Below are 19,426 nucleotides of genomic sequence, written 5' to 3' on the forward strand. Positions count from 1 at the left end.
GCACCAGGCCTCTAGTAAGTGTATAAAGATGAGCAAGATAAACATGGTCCTTCTATTTGACAGTACAGTAATGACAGATTAAGTGTTTTACACTTAAAAAGTAAAAATCTTAACTTTTATTATACTTATTCCAATATTGTTGTTTTCTCTGGAGATCTTTCCTTAGTTAATGTGTATCTTAAACTAAAGAGATCTCATCAATTTTAATACAAGAATATAAACTAAAATGCAAAGCAAAAAAACTTTGGGGAAATAGCTTTCATTTATTTTCAATAAAGTAAGTCCCAAGCCTCCAGTTCTTTATGGGAAGCTTCCCAAGGCAGGAGGATTTTTCAGTCCAACAAAATTAACAATGTCACTACCGCAGGACCATCACTCATTCTGCTGTATATTTCCTTGGCTCTCCTCTTCTCCATTTGACTAAGATGATCCATTTGTCTTCTGATAATGAATGGGCTTCCTCTTCCTTACAGCCACTAGCATAAGTCACTGAAACTTGCCCAAGACACGTTTAAAGTTCATTTGCTTTGGGAATTTTTTGAATCTTGCATAGTTGATGAAAATACATTTATAATCAGGATGCAATTACAAGTGTGTGTGTGTAAATATGGTGTGTGTGTGTGTGTGTGTGTGTGTGTGTAGGCTTTGTCTTTGAAATATAGGCAGTGGCCTTTTAATGTTGTAATGCATGGTCAGGCTATAGTTGCTATGGAAACAATAACCAAATTTCCTGACATTTGAGGGTAAGGAAATGCTGTGGTGGCTGCTGTGATCGAAGTTGAAAGATTGCTGATAATATTAAAGTAGCTTAAAGAGTAAGGAGCTTTTTCTACCTTAATATTCAGATCAGAGCAATCAGCTCTTCCCCAGTGTCTCCCAATTATATCTATCAAGGCCAGGCTGACGGTTTACTAATATTGCTTTAATTATTATTTTATACTCAGTTTATTTTGGATAATGGATGAGTGGGATTTTGGAGTTCTTGATTATAGTTGCTATATAATTTTTATATAGTATAAAGTCATTCTTTGTGGTAATGGAACACATTATATCCAGATTAATATCCACACAAGACAAAATTGCTATTAAGATAACAAAATGCATGCTTTTGTTTGGAATGTGATACCTGGAAATACAAGTTGATCAGTCCAGTGAATACATTTAATACATTCTCTGTTTAAAAGGGATCATTTCTAGGACCTCTATGACTCCTCTGGAGTTTCTCTGTAGCTTCCAGTACAGCACAGATATTTTTGCATCGTTAAGGTTTATAAGATGCACCATATGAGAAGTTCACATATCTGTGTATATTCTGTTCATACTACATATCAGGAGAATGTGAGAGAAGTATGGAATATGGGGAGTGGCATAATTGCCCTAATTGCTTAGTGAGGGTCCTCTGTGTCCAATACAATGTTATGCTCTGTGGATGTGGACAAGATGTGGATAAGAAATGATTCCTGTTTTCAAGAACCGGTTTTGCCACATGAGGAGATAATACATGCAGACTGCTCATTGAGTGGGGACGTTGCAGGAGGAAAGCCAACAAATGCAGCCGAATATAAAGGCAGGAAGTGAGTCCAATCGAATGGGCAGATCAAGAAGCTGAAGAAGAAGCAGAACTTGAGATGGAACCCAAAGGAAGGGCAGACCTTGTTAAGAGGGAAGACTATGTTTGGTGTTAGTAAACTTCAGAACTTATAAGTATTCTGTACATATTCTTTTGAATGTCATGTTATATTAAAATAGAGACACGGTAAAGCAAATGGTGTGAGCAAAGGTGCAGAGGGGGCATGGTCTAGTGGTTAAGGGACATTGAGTAGTTTGGTTATGCTGGGGAAGTAGACGGTTCTATTAGATATTCTCAGGTAATGAAGATGCTCAGGGAATTATGGGGGCTGTGAAAGACAGGTTAGAAAATCTGGGATTTTGTAGATACCAAATGACATTGAGGGCCATAGGGCTTAAACAGTATTAATTTGATGTCAAAGCGAAGACACTAAAATGGTGATAAACATAGTGAATTGTCTTCCACTGCTTGGCAAGAAGTTACCAGTCAGTAAATGCAAATTGAGTTTGGGTGTAAATAAAAACCAATGTGACACCAAAAAAACGTTTGGCATTGTAGCTGATATACTGTAGTTGTTAAAACTTGTTGACACTTGTTTAACTCCTCCATAGCACTTTCTTCAGATTTTTTCCTCTGGGTTATTGTCACTTCAGGCTTCTTTAATATGGATGAGTTGAAAAGAAGAGGTTTTAAAAGCCTAGTTTTTCTGCATATGAAGTTGTATAAAGTATGTACAATATGGTAGGAGCCTTGAGTGAGTTATAATCAGATTTTTATTTCATACTGAGAAATGGGCCCACCTTGATTTCATACAGATGATGACATGGTTGTCTCAACGCTTCTCAGTACTCATCAGGAAAAGTGTTGTGGATGGATTTAGCATTCTCAACTCTCAGGGTTTTCCAGAAACACAATGGATAATCCATCCGAGTTAATACATACCTTTTGCTTCTGATTTAGGGCAGTCATAGAATGAGACCAAACACCTTTGGGACAAAGTAGTAGAATATTATACAGGTTATGTTTGTGGGTGTTTGTTTTCAAAATTAAGTGTATTTTTAAAATGGACAATCTTTTAATCTTTCTTCTTTTTCCCCCCCATAAAGGATCTTCTTAAGAAATGCTACTCTGCCAAGGCATCTTACCTCTTCCAGCAGGATAAATTCTATGATGTCAGCTACGACACAGGAGACAAGTCTATCCAATGTAGCAGGAGAGCAGATGCATTCAAGTTCTGGATGACTTGGAAGGCCCTGGGCACATTAGGCCTCGAAGAAAGAGTTAATCGTGCTCTTGCATTATCTAGGTACTTGCGTGTGTGTGTGTGTGTGTGTGTGTGTGTGTATGTATAATAGACTCAGTGACAGTAACATTTGCGAGGTCTGTACATATTATTTCATTTGTGCATTTCTTCTTTTATCTGATAACCATTTTTTTCCAGTATCTACTATGTGTTAGGAATTGTGAACAAAGTACTCCTACTCATTGCCCTCCAGGATCCTAGCCTATAAGAAATTTATTCTGGTGCCAAAGCAGATAAAAATACAGTTGAACCTACTTTTTTGTTAAAGGAAGGTGCATGGTGCTCCAGACCACTCAGCAGGGTTCCCCAGTATATTCATGAGGGTCACTGGCAGAGGCTTTCTGTGGGAAGCAACATTCAACTAAGACATAATAAAGAAAGGACAGAAGAAGAATCCAGGCAGAGGGAATAGCAGGCCTAGATTTCCAGATGAGAGAGAGATCATGGTGACTTCAAGGACCCAAATAGCAGGTCTTGAGCCTGTGGGGCTGGTGTAAAGGCATCAAGGTAAAGGTAAAGTGGAAGCCCCAGGGTTGCTTGCCTTGTTGTAACATTAGAGACAAAGCTTTTGAACCCACTTTCAAAGACATTTGAAGAGCTCTTGATATATGCATTGGACACATCTATCACCTGAACAGAACTCTGCTGCTAAGCTTGGATCAGTGGGTGCCAATGGGCAGGCCATGACCAAATTTACTTTTAAATGTGACTTGTTGGGCCTGAACTTCATAGGGTTAACCTTCATGATTTTAAAAATAAAACATTTGAACATTTAAAATAGTATTTAAAAATAGGGAGATTTGTTAAAAATCTAGATTTTGGGCTTCTATTCAGAATGCTCTCAATCCCACATGGTGACAAGCTGCTGAACATGACACCCGACTCTCGGGAGAAGCATCGTTCCCTCCACTCCTCCTGTTTCTTATCTAGCTCATTTTACTATAGCTTAGAGGAGCTAGCTCTACCATGTATAAGCTCTTTGTGACTTGGGAAGGTTTTTTAAACTTTCTGTACCTCAGTTTCACCCCAGTAACATGAAGATAACAACAGTGTCTAACTCAAATAATTGTGATGAGGATTAAATGAATTAATATGTTTAAACTCTCAGAACAGTGCCTGGCTGGCATATGCTACCTGCTACATGAGCTTTAGTTTCAGTTTTTTTGTGTTTTGTTTTTACCTGCTTGCCACTACAGGCATCAGAATTTGTGATCTCTGGCTTGAATAATCTCTCCTTCTTCACTCCCTGTTTACATTTCACTTGCAAAACCTGAAGTGTCTCCCTAGAGACTTAAAACAATTTCTTCTTTCTATACTGGGAGTGGTATGGGTGCTCTCTGCAAGACTGTGTGCAACAGCCATGCTCTGAGCATCACTGCAGATTGTCTAGAAACTCAGTATCCTATACAATAGGAGAGGAATATGCTAATTATCCCTTATGCCGTGAGGTGTAACGACTGACCACATAACGACCAGATCACGGATCTGCAGGAGTGTGGGGCAGCAAACTACAAGTGGGTGGCAGAGAGCTATAGGACAGAGCAGGGCAGCAAACTATGAGGGGAGGCGGGGGAGAGCTACAGGAGGGCGGGGCAGTGGGCGGAGAGCTACAGGAGGATGGCAGCGACCTACTGGTGCATGGATTCGTGCGCAGGGCTACTAGTCTTATAATAATAATAATGATTTACTCGTACGTCTGCAACTTGGCTGGAGTGGCTTTATCTCATACTATGGTGGCTGGGGAGTGGAGGGAAGCAGACTGGGTCTACTCTCCACATGTTTTTCATTGTCCTTGGGTCAGCAGGCTAGCCGGAGCGTGTTCTTGTAACGGGGCTGACAGAAGCCCAATAAGGCAAGCCCACTTTAACCTCCTGGTTGCATCATATCTACTAGCATTCCAGTGGCCAAAGCAAATTTCATGGCCAATCTCAATGTCAAAAGGCAGGAAGTACAGTCCGTCATTTTGCAGGAAGAACTGCAAAAGTACATGGCAAAGGACTTGGATATAAGGATAGGTGAAGAGATGGCTTTGGCACTTTCTGGTGATTGTGGTTTCAGAAGTAGTTTGAAAAATCTGCAAATATGTGTCTGTTACAATTATTTTGGTGGTAAGTGACAGAAACCTTAACTCCAGGTATCATAAGTAAAGAAAGATAATTTATTATCTCATATTACTTATAAGCTAGTATAGTGACGACTTCTGGAATGGCTTATTCAAGGGGCTTAAACAATATCACCTGACCTCAGTTTATCTCCATCTATCAGGTCTGTTCTCCTCCATGTTTGGTTTCTTCCTATGTAGGAAGGCAGCTGCCAGGAGTGTCAGATCTACATCCTCCCAAACTCAAGGTCAAGGTAAAAAGGAGAGACGTTTCCTCTCTCCATAACCTCGAGGAAATGTATAATCATATCTGTGTGGAGCAAGCATCCACCTCAGAATCAGTCACTGTGTTCAGGGAAAGGTGCTACGCTCATTGGTCATGCTGAGCCACAGGCCCTCCCTTGGCACTAGGGAGACTGCCAATTCCTCCTATAGAACATATACTGAAACTAGGTGAGCGGTGTGCTTTTAGTAGAAGTGGGGCTAAAGTGCTTCGGTCAGAAGTAGGGAGATAACTACCCGGAGGTGAAAAAAAAATGGAACTGTCTACCGTAAATATTCATAGTTGCTCACTAAAAGTTCAGAAATCTCTGTTCACTTTTTTTTGTATTTTCTCATACCATTTAAGTGTGGTAGAATCTCTGCATTATTTTTTCTAAGCCGCTGAGTAATTCAATAACAGGTGTCATGAAACAGGCGAGATATAAATATTTGATGATTGTATTTATTATAAAGTTAACATTCATCTCAGGGTAGAAGTTAATTTATAGTCAAAGGAGTTTTTCTCATTTTTGCAGAGAAATATCACAGGAGGATAAATGTTAACATTTCAGTTCAATTCAGCAACACTTATTGTTTATAAATGTTTGTCAAGTTGAATTGAATGGAATTAACATTTCAGTGAGCATTGCTGCAGACTCTGTGACCTATATTTAATATTTGAAAAATAATCCCTCCTCTTTCATGCTGTTACTCATAATAGTTTTTTTTCCCCCTTAATATTCCACATTCTTGATATCTAACACTCTATTCCTGGAGTAAGCAAAAGTTATTCTGTTTTCCAACCTCTAATACCAAGCAAAAGATAAGTCGTTTTACAGATATCACTTTGAATGAATATAAAATTATAAACTTGGAGAAAATTACTCTAGGATTAAGAATTATATTAAGATAGCAATATAAGGTCTTTATTTTCATGATTTTTATTTCCTTTTAAATTGGTTGACTGGTTTGTGGTTCTGCTCTTTAGGGAAAAAAATGGAACATTTTCTCAATTCTGGGAGCTAATCTGTATCCTTGAATCAGTGTGTAGTGGTCTAGAAATAAAATGTCTCTTGGGAGGGGAAAAAATAGCCTCAATTTGTAATGTCTGCCAATTTCCAGTTGTGGCTTACAAAATTCCAGAATATTTAACAATTAGCTCTCACTAGCCAGTAAAATCTAGCACTAGAACACCACTGATTTTGTGAGCCATCATAATCAGTTCAGACCACTGACTGGTGAGAGTTGAAATACCATTTTCCACCACACCCACTGACCCTAGACCACCTGCTTTAGATTTTTGTAATAAAAATGATTCTCATTCATGGTGTTAGGCTCTCCTTGGTATAACTTCTCTAATTTATGGCTAACACTTTTGTTTCCTAGAAGTATAATATCCTTCAGCAGATAAGAACTCTAGCAAAGTAAAGATGCACATGAGAATTGTGTTACTCTTTGGAGTGCCCCTCTATTATCAGCAGTCTAACGTAGCTAAGATATCCATTTCCCTAGGCCCTAGGTCAGGTGTCTTAAATACCTGGAAAAGCTGTGCGACTCTACCCCTGGCACATTGCAGTAAGGATTGCACTGACCGTATAGAAGCAATGTTTTCATGTTCCTGAATCAAAATGGAGCTTAGTGTTGAAATTTCCATGTTGACTTTAAGACTTAAGGGCCCGATTTTGATGTACCTACGGACTGCCATCACCTTGATCAGGTAGCTTGCTCCCTCTTCCCCTGGAGAGCAGGAACAGACATTATGATTGCTATGTTACCAGTTGTCAGAGATCCAGCAAGAAGGAAACATGTATTGCCTAGAAGATGGGAAGGCTTTCCTAATTTTCTTTCGACCCTTGTCATCCCAGTTGATGACCGCACGTTTCTCAGAAGAAATATTAACCACTAAAAACTTGCTTTCTCCTTGGGTTGTTTGAAAATCAGTGGTGTTGGGAACCTAAAGCAACACACAATTGAAACCCAAGGGGCTGAGGTTTAAAATCGCCATCTCCAGCACAAGCCAGGAGATTGTGCATCTCGGATTTCTGCCTAAGAAAGTGGAAAATGTTTCACAATGCCCAGGGCAGCCTGTTGCTGAGGGCACCTTCCAGCCTTTTGTTATGGCACTCAGGTTAAATGGATATTCACTAAGGGGTAATTTTTAAAGCAATCTAGAAGAGTCACGTACATAGGCCTTTTCAACAACAAGAAACAGCTCACAAACTCCCATTCTGCTGTTGCTAGGTCTCCAATGTATCATTTATCTATCCCCTTGACACACGTCTCTGTAATTCCTCCAGTGGAATTTATTTCACTGACTTGCATGAATACTGAGGGATTTACTGTTGTCAGTATGGAAAAGGTGAGCAGCTACACAGTGGCACTTTGGTGCTAATGTGTTTCTCCAGGTGACAAGAGGAGGAGAGTCCAAAAGACTATTAGTGGCTAATGTTTTCAATTTTTTATATTGGTAATTTTTTTGTAAATCACCATTGCAGTAGAATGTAGTAGGTAGGTGTTTGTGATGAATCACAAGCCATGCATTATGGCTTAATGTATGCAGAGCATACAGAAAGCAGATGGAAAGAACTCCCAGGAGTTCTGCAAGGCTCCATGTATCAGAAAAAAATGTCAAGTGAGGAGATGAGCCCTGGAGAGAAACTTGGTTCAGAGTGCTCCGTGAAGACTAAGTGGCTGGTGAACTGAGAAAGGGACTAGAAAGGCTGTTTCCAGAAAGGACAACGAAATGCAAAAATATTAAATTCATTTAATAATCATAGACTTGAGGGTATCTGCCATCAGAAGCACATTTTTAAGCAAAGGATGGGAACGTGTTTCAGAGCAAGATTGTCATGAGTGTATGCTTCAAAATCAAGCCAGAATCTTCCTATAATGAGTTTTTTTACCCAGTAGGTTTGGTGAAAACTCTTGCTGATGTATTTTTTTCTCTCTTTTTTTGCTAAGCTTAGTGAGGACAGTGGTGATTTTTATGAAGCTATTGTTGTTCCTTGAACCTATTTACCTGGATGCTTTTTGGTCAAAGTGGTTTATGGTTCCTGCATTATGTCCCAAAAATCAATGTACATATTTTTCTTTTTTTTTCTGGCTGGCATCAGATAAGAATAGTTTTTTTTTTAAAAATGTATTTCATCTCTAGGCTGTTTCCATATATTGAAAAGAAAAGTTGTGAGGAATAAATCATTCCTATGAATGTAGGAAGAAGTGACTCAAAACCTTATTTTGATTCCCTCTCAAAACTCATTTTATTTAAGCTTTAAAAAAAAAAAGGGTAAGGTACCCTGTAGAAGAGGCACTTGTAAACTAGCATTTCTAAAACTATGCTCTATGGAATAATAGACTTCCAGAACATCGTAATAAATGTTCTTCCAAAAAAAAATATTTTCATGGTCAAATATGCTTGGGAAATGCTAACTACTACATTATTTCTCTCTTGGAGATTCAGTGTTCATTAGCACATTAAGGACTCTGAGGAGGGCTTGTAATATAGAAACATTTTCAACTTTGCTTTAACCAGAATGCAGACACTGTTAATTGTTCACCCAACAACCATGCTCCCCTTTTTCTTGCCAACAGAACCTTGATTTTGTGGAGGTAGGAACATTACAGCTGGGAACACTGGTCCAAGCCAGTTCCCATTGCCAACAATTAGTTCAGGGATGGGTATATGACTCAGCTTCAGTCAATAAGATACAGGATGAATTCTGTGCAGGCATCTGGGGGAAATAGTCTTATGTAAATAGAGAAAAATTAAGTAAAACCACTTTTGCTCTAGCCCTTTCTCTTTCTTCTTGGGACATTGTTGTATAATGATGTGTGATATATGGAGCTGTATCAGATAGCTTGATGAACATGAAAAAATGTACTAATGCTGAGCATATGGCTGGCTGAAATGATAGGAAATGTCTACTTCTTAATGATAGCCTTGAACCACCGAACCAGCTCAATAAACGTCCTTATGAATTAAGCCAAGGATATTTCTCATTGTAGACGACAGCAATGCCGTTGCTCAGATACATTTGGCAATGGAACCCCTTCATGTGGGAAAGCTATTGACATGGTGTGTCGTAGAGCACGGAATTGTTATAATAGCAACTCTGCACCCGAGAGACCTCTACTCTCAGCTCAGTTGGAGTGTTAACCCTGGCTCTGAGAGTGACTGCAGTGGGGACATTGACCCTCAGGCAAAACCAGGTCCATATGGTTAGCAAAGAGCAGAGTCTTAATTTAAACGGTTCAGCTCTGTTTTAGGATGCCTTTCTCCCACGAGCAGCTCTAGCCAGTTTGGCAGAAATATTTTAAGTTGAGACTATAGGTAGTGTGTGTAAGTTTCATACAGTCATAATCTCTTAGGGAAGGATTTTACCAATCTAGCGTCACATCTCCATTACATGCGTGAGTAAACTGAGGCAGGCTCAGGGAGGCTAAGAAATTTGCTCCGTCCCAGAGTTGATTAGCTACACCACTAGCATCCTCTGCAGTTGTTCTGAGGACCTCTGGAGATACGAAGTTTTTCGTAGCCTCAAGGTGACCAGGATTAGTGAAGGCTCCTCGGGATGAGACCACAATGGCATCAGCTTCTGAGTTAACAGCTAGTCTGTAGGTTTCTGCCTGAGTAGGTAAGGAAAAGTGTGGTTCGCAAGCTTTCCTTGTCTAGATTGTATATGTCTATGTTGTTTTGTGCTTTACGTTTTATCTTTTGTTCAGTACCTTTTCAAAATTGCACAAGTAACCACATCTATGAAACTTTGCAAAGAAATATAAAAAGAGAGTTAATAATTTCTACCTCCTCCGTTGCATTGCATTTTTCCTTTTCTTAGGTAATCATTAACAATTTACTAAGCATCCTTTCATACTTTACTATGTGATCATACATAATTGTGGGTAGGGATTACTTTTGCTCTCCTTTTTTATAAGTTCTCAGAAAGTAGAATCATAGTATCCACAATTTTTAGTATTTTGCTTTTACCTCTTACTAAAATATCATAAGAATATGTGTGGTTTAATCAAAGTAGACATAATCCATTTTTATTAATAGCTGCATCATATTACATTGTATTGCCATAATACATTTTATTTTACCATTTGCCAATTTCTGGACATTAATCTTATTTCTAGTTATTCTGTATGGAATACATACACACACATATAGATTTAGGTACAATAATGTATATATGTACATATAAAGATATATATGTGTATGTGTGTATATAGTAGTGATTATTTTTTCCCTTGGTAGATCAGCATCACTAAAATGGTTGGCTGCATCAGAAGATATGATTATTATTAATTTTAAAAGGTTTTTAGCAGCTTTCTGTCACATTTTCACTAGTTTTAGGTCTTGTCTCTCTTAAATTTTATTTTTATATCACATGAGCAACATGGTTCAGTATTGTTTTAATTTGCCCTTCTTTGATTACCAGTGATCTTGAGCATATTTTCTGATGTTTACTAACCATTGGATTGGTTTTAGCAGAAGTTAGGAGTGTGCTGAAGGTTCAAAACATTACAGCTACATAACATCTCCTGAAAAAAATACTCAGGGAAAGAAGTATGTAAAACGTGTGTGTGTGTGTCTGTGTGTGTGTGCGCACGCACGCACATTCACAATATTATTGTTCAAAATAAAGGGTCTATATTATCTAGCTAATAATGGTAGAATTTCATAAGACTTTGTATCATTTAAAGATGATATAACTTATTTGCTAAACACCAATATTTAACCTTATATGAAGAACTATATAAGCAAGTTTGGGAAAAAAGAACTGAGTCCATTTTCACATTCTACAATAGCCTTTATAGCAAATGAACATAATGATAATAACCACTCTCATTTTCACAGTTTCTATACTTAATAATTTGTTAATGTCTGATTAAAAAAAATTTTTTACAACAGCATTTTGAGACGAGAAAAGTAGATTGTGTTATTTCAGTTCTATAGGGAAGGGAATTGAGGCCTGAGAAGAGCATTTTTTGTTGTCCTTAAATATTAATTGAATATGTGTCATTTAGTGACAGGATCACATTTCATGTGGTTGTACATGCATAACTCCTTATGACTGACTGGACCATAGTTTTCAAAGCCAGTCCTCGTTCTTGGATGTGATGTCCCTTCCTTCCTTCTTTCCTTCCTTTCTTTCCCTTTTCTTTTTCTCTCTTTGCTATTACATATAAAATTACAATAAATACCCTAGCAAGTACATTTTTGTCAGCACCCCTAATCACCTCCTTACATTTGACACCCAAATTTGAAATATTGAGTCAAGTGTTACAAACCTTTCAAGGCTCATGACCAAATCACTAGTTTTCAAGGCCAACCATTTCAGAAGCTTTCTCTTTTTATACAGACAACTAGAGGCCCAGCGCACGATTAAATCATGCGTGTGTGTAGGGTTCCCTAGGCCTAGCCTGCCATCAGGGCCATGTCTGCCGCCCCGTGACACCTCGTACGCTCTGCGGACGGTGGCGGACGGCACCCCACGATGCTCCGCTGATGCTGCCGGTGCCCGGGGGTGGGATGTGAGGGGTGGGGGAAGGGCCCGTGAGGTGCTCCATGCACCTCCTGGTGACCGGTCATTTGGTTGTTCCAGCGTTCCGGCCACAGGCCTTTTATAATATAGATAATCAATCCCAGGGAAGGGGTGTCAGTGTTAATTTACTTTATATTCTCAATGTCATTTCAGTCTTTTCTCCATCAGATTCCATATCTCATGTATCTGTGTCCTTTGCTTGTGGTGTGATAATTCTCTTTTCCCTGACGTTCAAAATGACTTCAGAGACAGTTCACCAATGGCTATAACCTGCTTACTTGAACAAGAGAAAGTTATTCTTCCCTCTGTCCTGCCTTGGACAAGATGACGCTCAGCTTCCTTGATCTTGAATGAAATTACAAGCAGCACTACACACCAAAAACTCTTTCTCCCCAAGCCAGCTAGGTAATTTAAGTACCTATGCTAAATACCCACCTAGAATGTAAATGAGAACTCCACATGTTCAGAGATATATAGCCAATCTACTTTGTGTGGATTTCATAATGGGGTGAAAGTCTGATGCTAACGTGTGAGATAGACATCATCTCATCCAAAAATGTGTCTTTTTATTCAGGCCCCAGGAGACTGCAATAGGTTCAGGAGTATCTTCCAAATCCATACCTTTGCCTATACCTCTACCCTTATTTATTTCTAAGCCTCATATTTCTAAGCCTTGTCTCTGATCCAGAAATAACAGTTTTGTCATGTCAGTCATGTTCATGGACTTTTTAGATTTCAGATTATAAATATTATTGTGGGGTTTTTTTTAGGTACCTGGTAGAAGAAATCAAGAAAAGAGAAGGATTCAAGTTGCTGATAGAAGTAAGTACGGAACTGTGCCTATGATTTTGTCACTCAGCAGTGATGAAGGTAGTAATTTTCCAATCTATTATATTTCATTGGTTTTTGTGTTGCAGACTTAGAAACAAGTCATTAGCTTAATTCAGAGAGTCCATTATGTTAATTTACTCTATTAGTGAGTGTTTTTCCTTTGTTGGATTCAGAGAACACACTTGCCTTTACATATTGAAAATTAAAGTGCTCAATAATAATTACCAAGGATAATACTGAATAAATTATGTCCTCTGTCCTGATATATAAATTGCATAATGATTGTACTGCAAATATTCAACTGTACTATAGTGGTGCCTGCATGTGAAAAATCAATTAAGCGAATGTACAATAATGCTTATAGATTTCTCTTTTCATAAAATAATGAGAGCATATTAGCTTTGGAGCAATGGAAAAATAAGTCATTTTGTTGTTGGATTATTTGCTAGACATAAGAAATAGGTGGTTACAAAGATAGAGAATATTTCCCCCCATAAATTTATGATTAGAAAATATGAGGAATATTATTTAATTCTGATTTTTAAAAAATATAAAGTGTGAGAAATATAAAGTGATTTTTAAGAAATATAAAGTCTTAGATATTCTTATAAGTAGCATATGCTCAATAGCAATTTTTAAAATATATTTTTATTGATTTCAGAGAGTAAGGGAGAAGGATAGAGATAGAACATCAATAATGAGAGAAAACCATTGATCAGTTGCCTCCTGCATGTCCCCATCTGGGGATCGAGCCCACAAACCAGGCATGTGCCCTGACCAGGAATAGAACTGTGATCTCCTAATTCATAGGTCAATGCTCAACCATTGAGCAACACCAGCCAGGCTCAATAGCAATTTTAACCTAATATAAAAATTTCTCTTTTCATAAAATAATGAGAGCATATTAGCTTTGGAGCAATGGGAAAATAAATCATCTAGATATTGCAGTGTAGGAACCTATTTTGTATATAAGCATTCTAGCTATTTTTTGATGTTTATTTAGCAAGATTTATTGAACAATTTCTGTGTGCCAGGCCCAGTTCTAGGCACTGGAGATATAAGACAGGGAAGTTTTCTGCTCTCATGGTTCTTATAGTCAAATGAAAAGTGATAGGCAATAAATAAGCCAATTAATACATAGGAAGTATCAGATAGTGAGAAATCTTAGGAAAACAAATTAATTCATCTATATATATAAAAGCCTAAGCCACCGAGTGACCAGTGGATCGGTCACTATGATGTGCACTGACCACCAGGGGACAGACGCTCAACGGATCGGGCTCCCTCCTGTCTGGATTGGGCCTGTGGGGATCGGGCCAAAACTGGCTCTCCAACATCTCCTGAGGGGTCCCGGATTGCGAGAGGGCGCAGGTCAGGCCGAGGGACCCCACCAGTGCATGAATCTGTGTACCGTTCCTCCAGTAAGAGATAATCTAGTATACAACTAAATAATTAGACAGTTACGGATGTGATAAGTGAAAAGTTAAAGCTGATAATGTGCAGCAGGCTAAATAGGCATCTCAGACAGTGATTAAAGAAAAATTGAATTTATTTAAGGAAAAGGGGTTGGGGGATGGGGATATCCAAAGGGAAGGGCTACACAGCACTGAGCTAAAGGGTATTGGGGTCAAAAGGGTAGGATGGCAGCAAAAATGTACTTAGGACAGTGAAACCAGGAAGGTCATAGAAGAAGCAACAGGAAAGCCTAGGCTGGGCTGCTTTGGGCTGTCTTGAGAAGTCAGAGAAAAGGGTGCCTTGGAGATAGGTTTGGGGGGTTTGGGGGGTTAGCCTGGGACGAGCTGCTGCTGCCCATTACTCCCTTGGTTGCAAGTCTCATGGGGTCCCTTAGAGGCTGGGGGATACTTGCCTGTGGGGAAATGTAAGCGGGGAGGGAATGGCATGAGTATGAACCTTGGAGGGAGAGTTCACACTGGGCCCTTTGTCCTGAGCATATCTCTCTCTTGCAAGTGGAAATCTTAGGGGAGGGTCTTAATAGAATATTCATCAGTTTTCCAGGTGTGCTCTTTTAGGGTCATGGTCTCCACTGATTGGTCAGTGCCAGTGCAGGGGGATCATTAGTCAAGGTAGCTGGTCCTGAGGCAGCTATTTTGTCAGTTGTCTGGTTTTGCTGCTTTTCTGGGCCTGGAGCTGAAATACAAGGCCTAGATGGTATCTTTAGGGAGGAAAAGGTCAGGGGGTCTAAACCACCTCACCAGCAATGTGAAAGATCTGGGGTTCAAACTACATGACCAGTGATATGCAAGGGGAGGATAAGTTATCCTGGGGCCGAGGTTCTTGTGTTCCCAGTTTTGCCCCTTGCTAGGCATCCAGGGCTTTCTGTCCTGATGAGTTTCTGTACCAGGCCAATTGTTCTTACTCTGCTCAGGTCTGTCTAACAATAAGTACTATAATGGAAATAAGTAGGATGAAATGCTAAAACAAGAAGTGAGTGTGGGTGGCTTCTTAGCTTTGGGTAGTCCAGGTATGGCCCTCTGACGTTATCTTTGAGCTGAGACCTGAATAACGGTATACAGCATGCCTTGTCTGAAGGAAAGGCATTCTAGGTAGAGTCAATAAACAATGGCAAATGCTTAAAGCTGAAAAGAGTTCTGTGTGTTTGAGGAGCCAAAAGAAGGTATATTAAGCAAGGGGTGCAAGTTGCAGTGTTTGATGAAGTTGGAGAGGTGGGTGGAGAGATCAGTTGGAATCAGCTAGGACTTGGTAAGATCTTTGGCTTTTATTCCAAGTGTAATTGGAGAAATTTTCAGGAGACAGGAGCCTGACATCCATTTAAAAAGATCATGCAGGATGTCTTGGGAAGAGAGGAATAGGGAGAGGGTAGGGTGAAGACAGGATGAGGAAAGAATAAATGAGACAAATTGGAGACTTGTTGTAGTAGTCCAGGTCTTCAGACAAGTTTTAGAGACCCTGTTCCAGAGAATTCTGACTGTGGCTTCTACCACTATCCACAAGGGAGTTCAAATTTCCTGAAAAGTAGTGATATAGAGACTTGTAAAGATAGCAAAAGAACCCATATTTAAATGACTTTCTGGTAACACTTCAAAGAATCAAGAAGATAAATTTCAAATGTAAGGCGTTCTATAGGACAACTGACCTGATTTCTTTAATAAAAACATAAGGAGAATGTGGTGTTAATCACTTTAGGTTCAAAGAGACTGAAGAAGCATAGCAACCAAATGCAAATTATGCAGCTTTTAGAATCCCAGTTCAAACAAGCCAATTGTAAAAGTACATTTTGAAACTGTTGGGGGAATTTCTAACATGAACTGATTATTGGATAATACCAGGTAATTATCAGTAATTTTATTAAGCATGATAATGGCATTATGATGCTGTAAGAAAATGTCTGTAATTTTTAGAGATGTGTACTTACACATGGAGGGGTGAAACAACAACTGTACAATTGGCTAGACTGTGACTTTGAGTCACTTTTTTATTTCCTAGAGTTTGAGCTGCCATCTTTATTTTCTTGAAGTCTAGTTACATCTTTATTTTCTCAAGTTTGAATTGCCTTCTTCATTTATCTGGCTTTGGTAGCTGCAGAGCTTATGGAAAGTGCTTTATACCTCAGAACTGCACCGTCTTTTGATAGAGCTAATAAAAAAGTCATGAGAAAAAAAGATGAACTGACTTAAAAGTTATTTATATATTTGTCCTAAAGGCTTAAAAATCGCAGGAGGAACCTCTTATCATCATCTTGAGGAGCCTGCAAACATTCACATTCTTGTAATGAAAGTTGAGGTGGGTTTTCATTATTAGGAAGCCTTCTGCCCTGGATATTTTATCTGTGGGAGCCAGATGGCCCCAAAGCTGTGGAGGTGGCTTTCTCAATGGTTCTCCAGAGGTCCTACTTAGAAGGATTTTTGTGTGTAATCTGCATTTGTCTCTTTTCTGTGTATTCCCATTTAAAGTAATGAAGTAAATTTAGACCTTGAGTTTCGCATAAGTGTCAAGCTGCTTAGCCTCTTTCTGTTAACAAATGCATTCATTGGGTTGATTAAATATAGCCCTAATACATACTTAAGGGAAGAAATGCAAAGATCCATTTGGAGCATAGGTCTATGAACTATAATTCTTTCCATTTAGGAAAAGTCAAAGTCTATAATTATATATACAATAATGGGGCACATGTCCCAAAACCCCCAGTGGGTTAATGAATTAGTAAGAGATTAACAACAATAACTAATAATAAAATAGGATAACGATAACAATATTCTGTAATAAAAGTTCTGTGAATGTGGTCTCTCTCTACAAACTAGCATGGTTTTCTTTTTCTTTCACCATTTCATGGAGAGAAGATACATTCTTAGCATAGATCTTAGCAACCTTAGCATACAATTTTTTTTCTTTCTTTATTAAGTTGGGGAACTTTGACCTTTTCACTTCAGGGAAGCACATTACCGCTTCTCTTTGGCATATCTGAATTGCCAGCATCACTACTCTTATTTTTAAGTAAAATAAGGGTTACTTGAACACTATCACGGTGATACCAGGACAGTAGATCTGATAACTGAGATGGCTACTAGAGTGACTAATGGGCAGATGGTGTGTGTATAGTGTTGATTCACTGGACAAAGGAATGATTCCTGTCCAGGGCAAGGCTAGGCATATGTGTATCGGGTGATGATGGTCATAACTAGGTTGAGTCAGATTCAAACTTTGTTTATTCTTGATGTTGTGTGCATCCTAACCTAGAGGGAAGCGCCCTCTAGGTACACCCAACTGAGAAGAAAATTTCCCAGTAGAATGTTATCAGAAGTAAGGCAAAATGGATGTCTACTCTCGCAGAGTCTGATTTGTTATCAACATAATACACACACAATAACTCATAAAGAAACTAGCTAAGACTTTAATTGCATTCTAAGATTAATCTTAGTTTAACAACTTCCAAATTTCCTTAATCCTCAGCCTGAATATGCCAATATTTGCTTTTGGTACATTCCACCGAGCCTCAGAGAGATGGAAGAAGGACCTGAGTTCTGGGAAAAACTTAATTTGGTGAGTAACAAGTAAACTGTATTTTTCCTCTTGATGAAACAGAGTCAGCGCCATTCTCTGTTGATCCTATAAATGCTTCTGTACTTGCTAGAACTCCTTGAAGAACTAGAGAGGTGGCTCCTAGTGTATTAAAAACTAATGGCACTCCCAACAGTTGTAAATATTGTGTACATTTACCAAATTAACAGACTTGACAGACACACACATTCAAAATAATGGTGCTGTGTGCAAGATGGCTATGGAATTTATTAGAAGTTCTGATGTACAGTACAGAAATTGGGATCTGGTAAGAGGACCCAAGATTAAAGTTACATGAGGAACGGCTTCCTCTTTCAGTTTTGCTAGTACGTGACTGCTTGCATCTTCTCGCTTGGAGGTAATGTTAGAAGTCTACATCGGGGACCCTTTGTGAGATTGAGACTTTCTGTTCTTTCAACAAAGGCCCTGCATCTTATGCCTGTGGGGCTTATGGGGTAAAAAAGAAAAGGGGTGTCAACACGGGCTTTCAACAAATTATTGAACACAGCTGGTGAAGGCTGACAATCCAGAATGAGATGAAGCGGCAAGCTCTGTGGACTTCTTGCGTCTCATCAGCACCTCCCCTAGCGTGTACCTGCCAATTATCCTGCCTCTAAACCCAAATTTCTAGGGCTATGACGTTTCTTTAGTCAATTCTACTTGATCCCACTCCCGTGTTGGGTGGACATAGTGCACATTGACGTGACCCACTGGGAGTTCCCCTGAGGATTCTGTGGCCATGACATGTAGAGAGAGAGTCCACGACACTTGGTAACATGAAGTTAAGTCATCCTCTATCTTTTGTGTCTTCCCTCTCAAGCACAGCTGGCTCCATGACTCTGGTTAGTACAAGCTCTGACTGGCAAACCCCTCCCTAACCCTCAATGGGGAAATCAATGGTAGTTTTAACAGCTGGTATAGTCAATAGCTCTCTACTTGCCCTCTAGAAGAAAAGGAAGAACTTCCCAGTCGGGAGGTATCAAACATTTACTGAGTGCTCACTATGCTGTGTACCAGAGATACAGATATCAAAAAAGACTCAGTCCCTGCCCATAGGAAGTTCATGTTCAGGGAGAAAAACGAGAGTATACAGACAATCACAAGGTAACTAGTAGGTGCTAGTGGAGATAAACCCTGAAAGCAGAGAGGAAGGATATCTATCCTGGTGTGCGATACTAGAGCTGAGTCTTGAACAATAAGTAGATGCCAGCCAGGGGACAATTGTAAAGAAGTATATTTCAGGAAGAATGACAGCATGATGACCCAGAGTTTTAAGAAAGTAGAGTATGATTCAAAGACCACGGAGGTGCAAGGGGACAGTTGCAGGAGGTGAGATCAGAGTAGCAGGCAGAGGTTAGGTCATGGGGTCCCTATCTTCCATGACAAGCGCTTGGAATTTGTACCTAATTAGGAGGGAGAGGGAAGACCATGGTCTTTAAGCTATAGCCACCTATAACCTCTCCTGCAGCATGTCCTTTTAGCCTCAGGTTATTTTCTATTTATTTATGTCTCATTAAATCTCCTGCACTGTAGCATAATACAGACCCAATATATATAAATATTCTGCCTCTTGCCAAACCTGAGATCAGGCAGCAGAGATGGGGAGAGATGGATGGTGTTATCTCTGCCTCAGTCTAGACAAGCCCTCATTACCCATTTTTAGGCGGTTAGCATAGTCATTGGGATTTGTCTTGCCTTGTTGCCATACACTGCAAATAGGAGAGTGCTAAAGAATACATTTCAGATGGTAAGTAACCCATAAAAAGAAACAAGGACTG

General features: G+C 39.2%; 1 protein-coding gene across 1 annotated transcript in view; it reads left to right on the forward strand.

Moving 5' to 3' along the window:
* Nucleotides 1–19,426, forward strand: part of GADL1 (glutamate decarboxylase like 1) — a gene marked incomplete at its 5' end in the record, with an annotated part of 134,763 nt that overhangs the window by 78,109 nt on the left and 37,228 nt on the right. Inside the window, 3 exons of the mRNA XM_079795485.1 lie at nt 2,677–2,876; nt 12,551–12,602; nt 17,541–17,630. Coding sequence (XP_079651611.1) covers nt 2,677–2,876; nt 12,551–12,602; nt 17,541–17,630 — 342 coding nt within the window. The remainder of the gene's footprint in view (nt 1–2,676; nt 2,877–12,550; nt 12,603–17,540; nt 17,631–19,426) is intronic.

The sequence above is a fragment of the Cnephaeus nilssonii genome (assembly GCF_951640355.1).
Source record: "Cnephaeus nilssonii genome assembly, chromosome: 17".
In the NCBI taxonomy this organism is placed as follows: Eukaryota; Metazoa; Chordata; class Mammalia; order Chiroptera; family Vespertilionidae; genus Cnephaeus; species Cnephaeus nilssonii.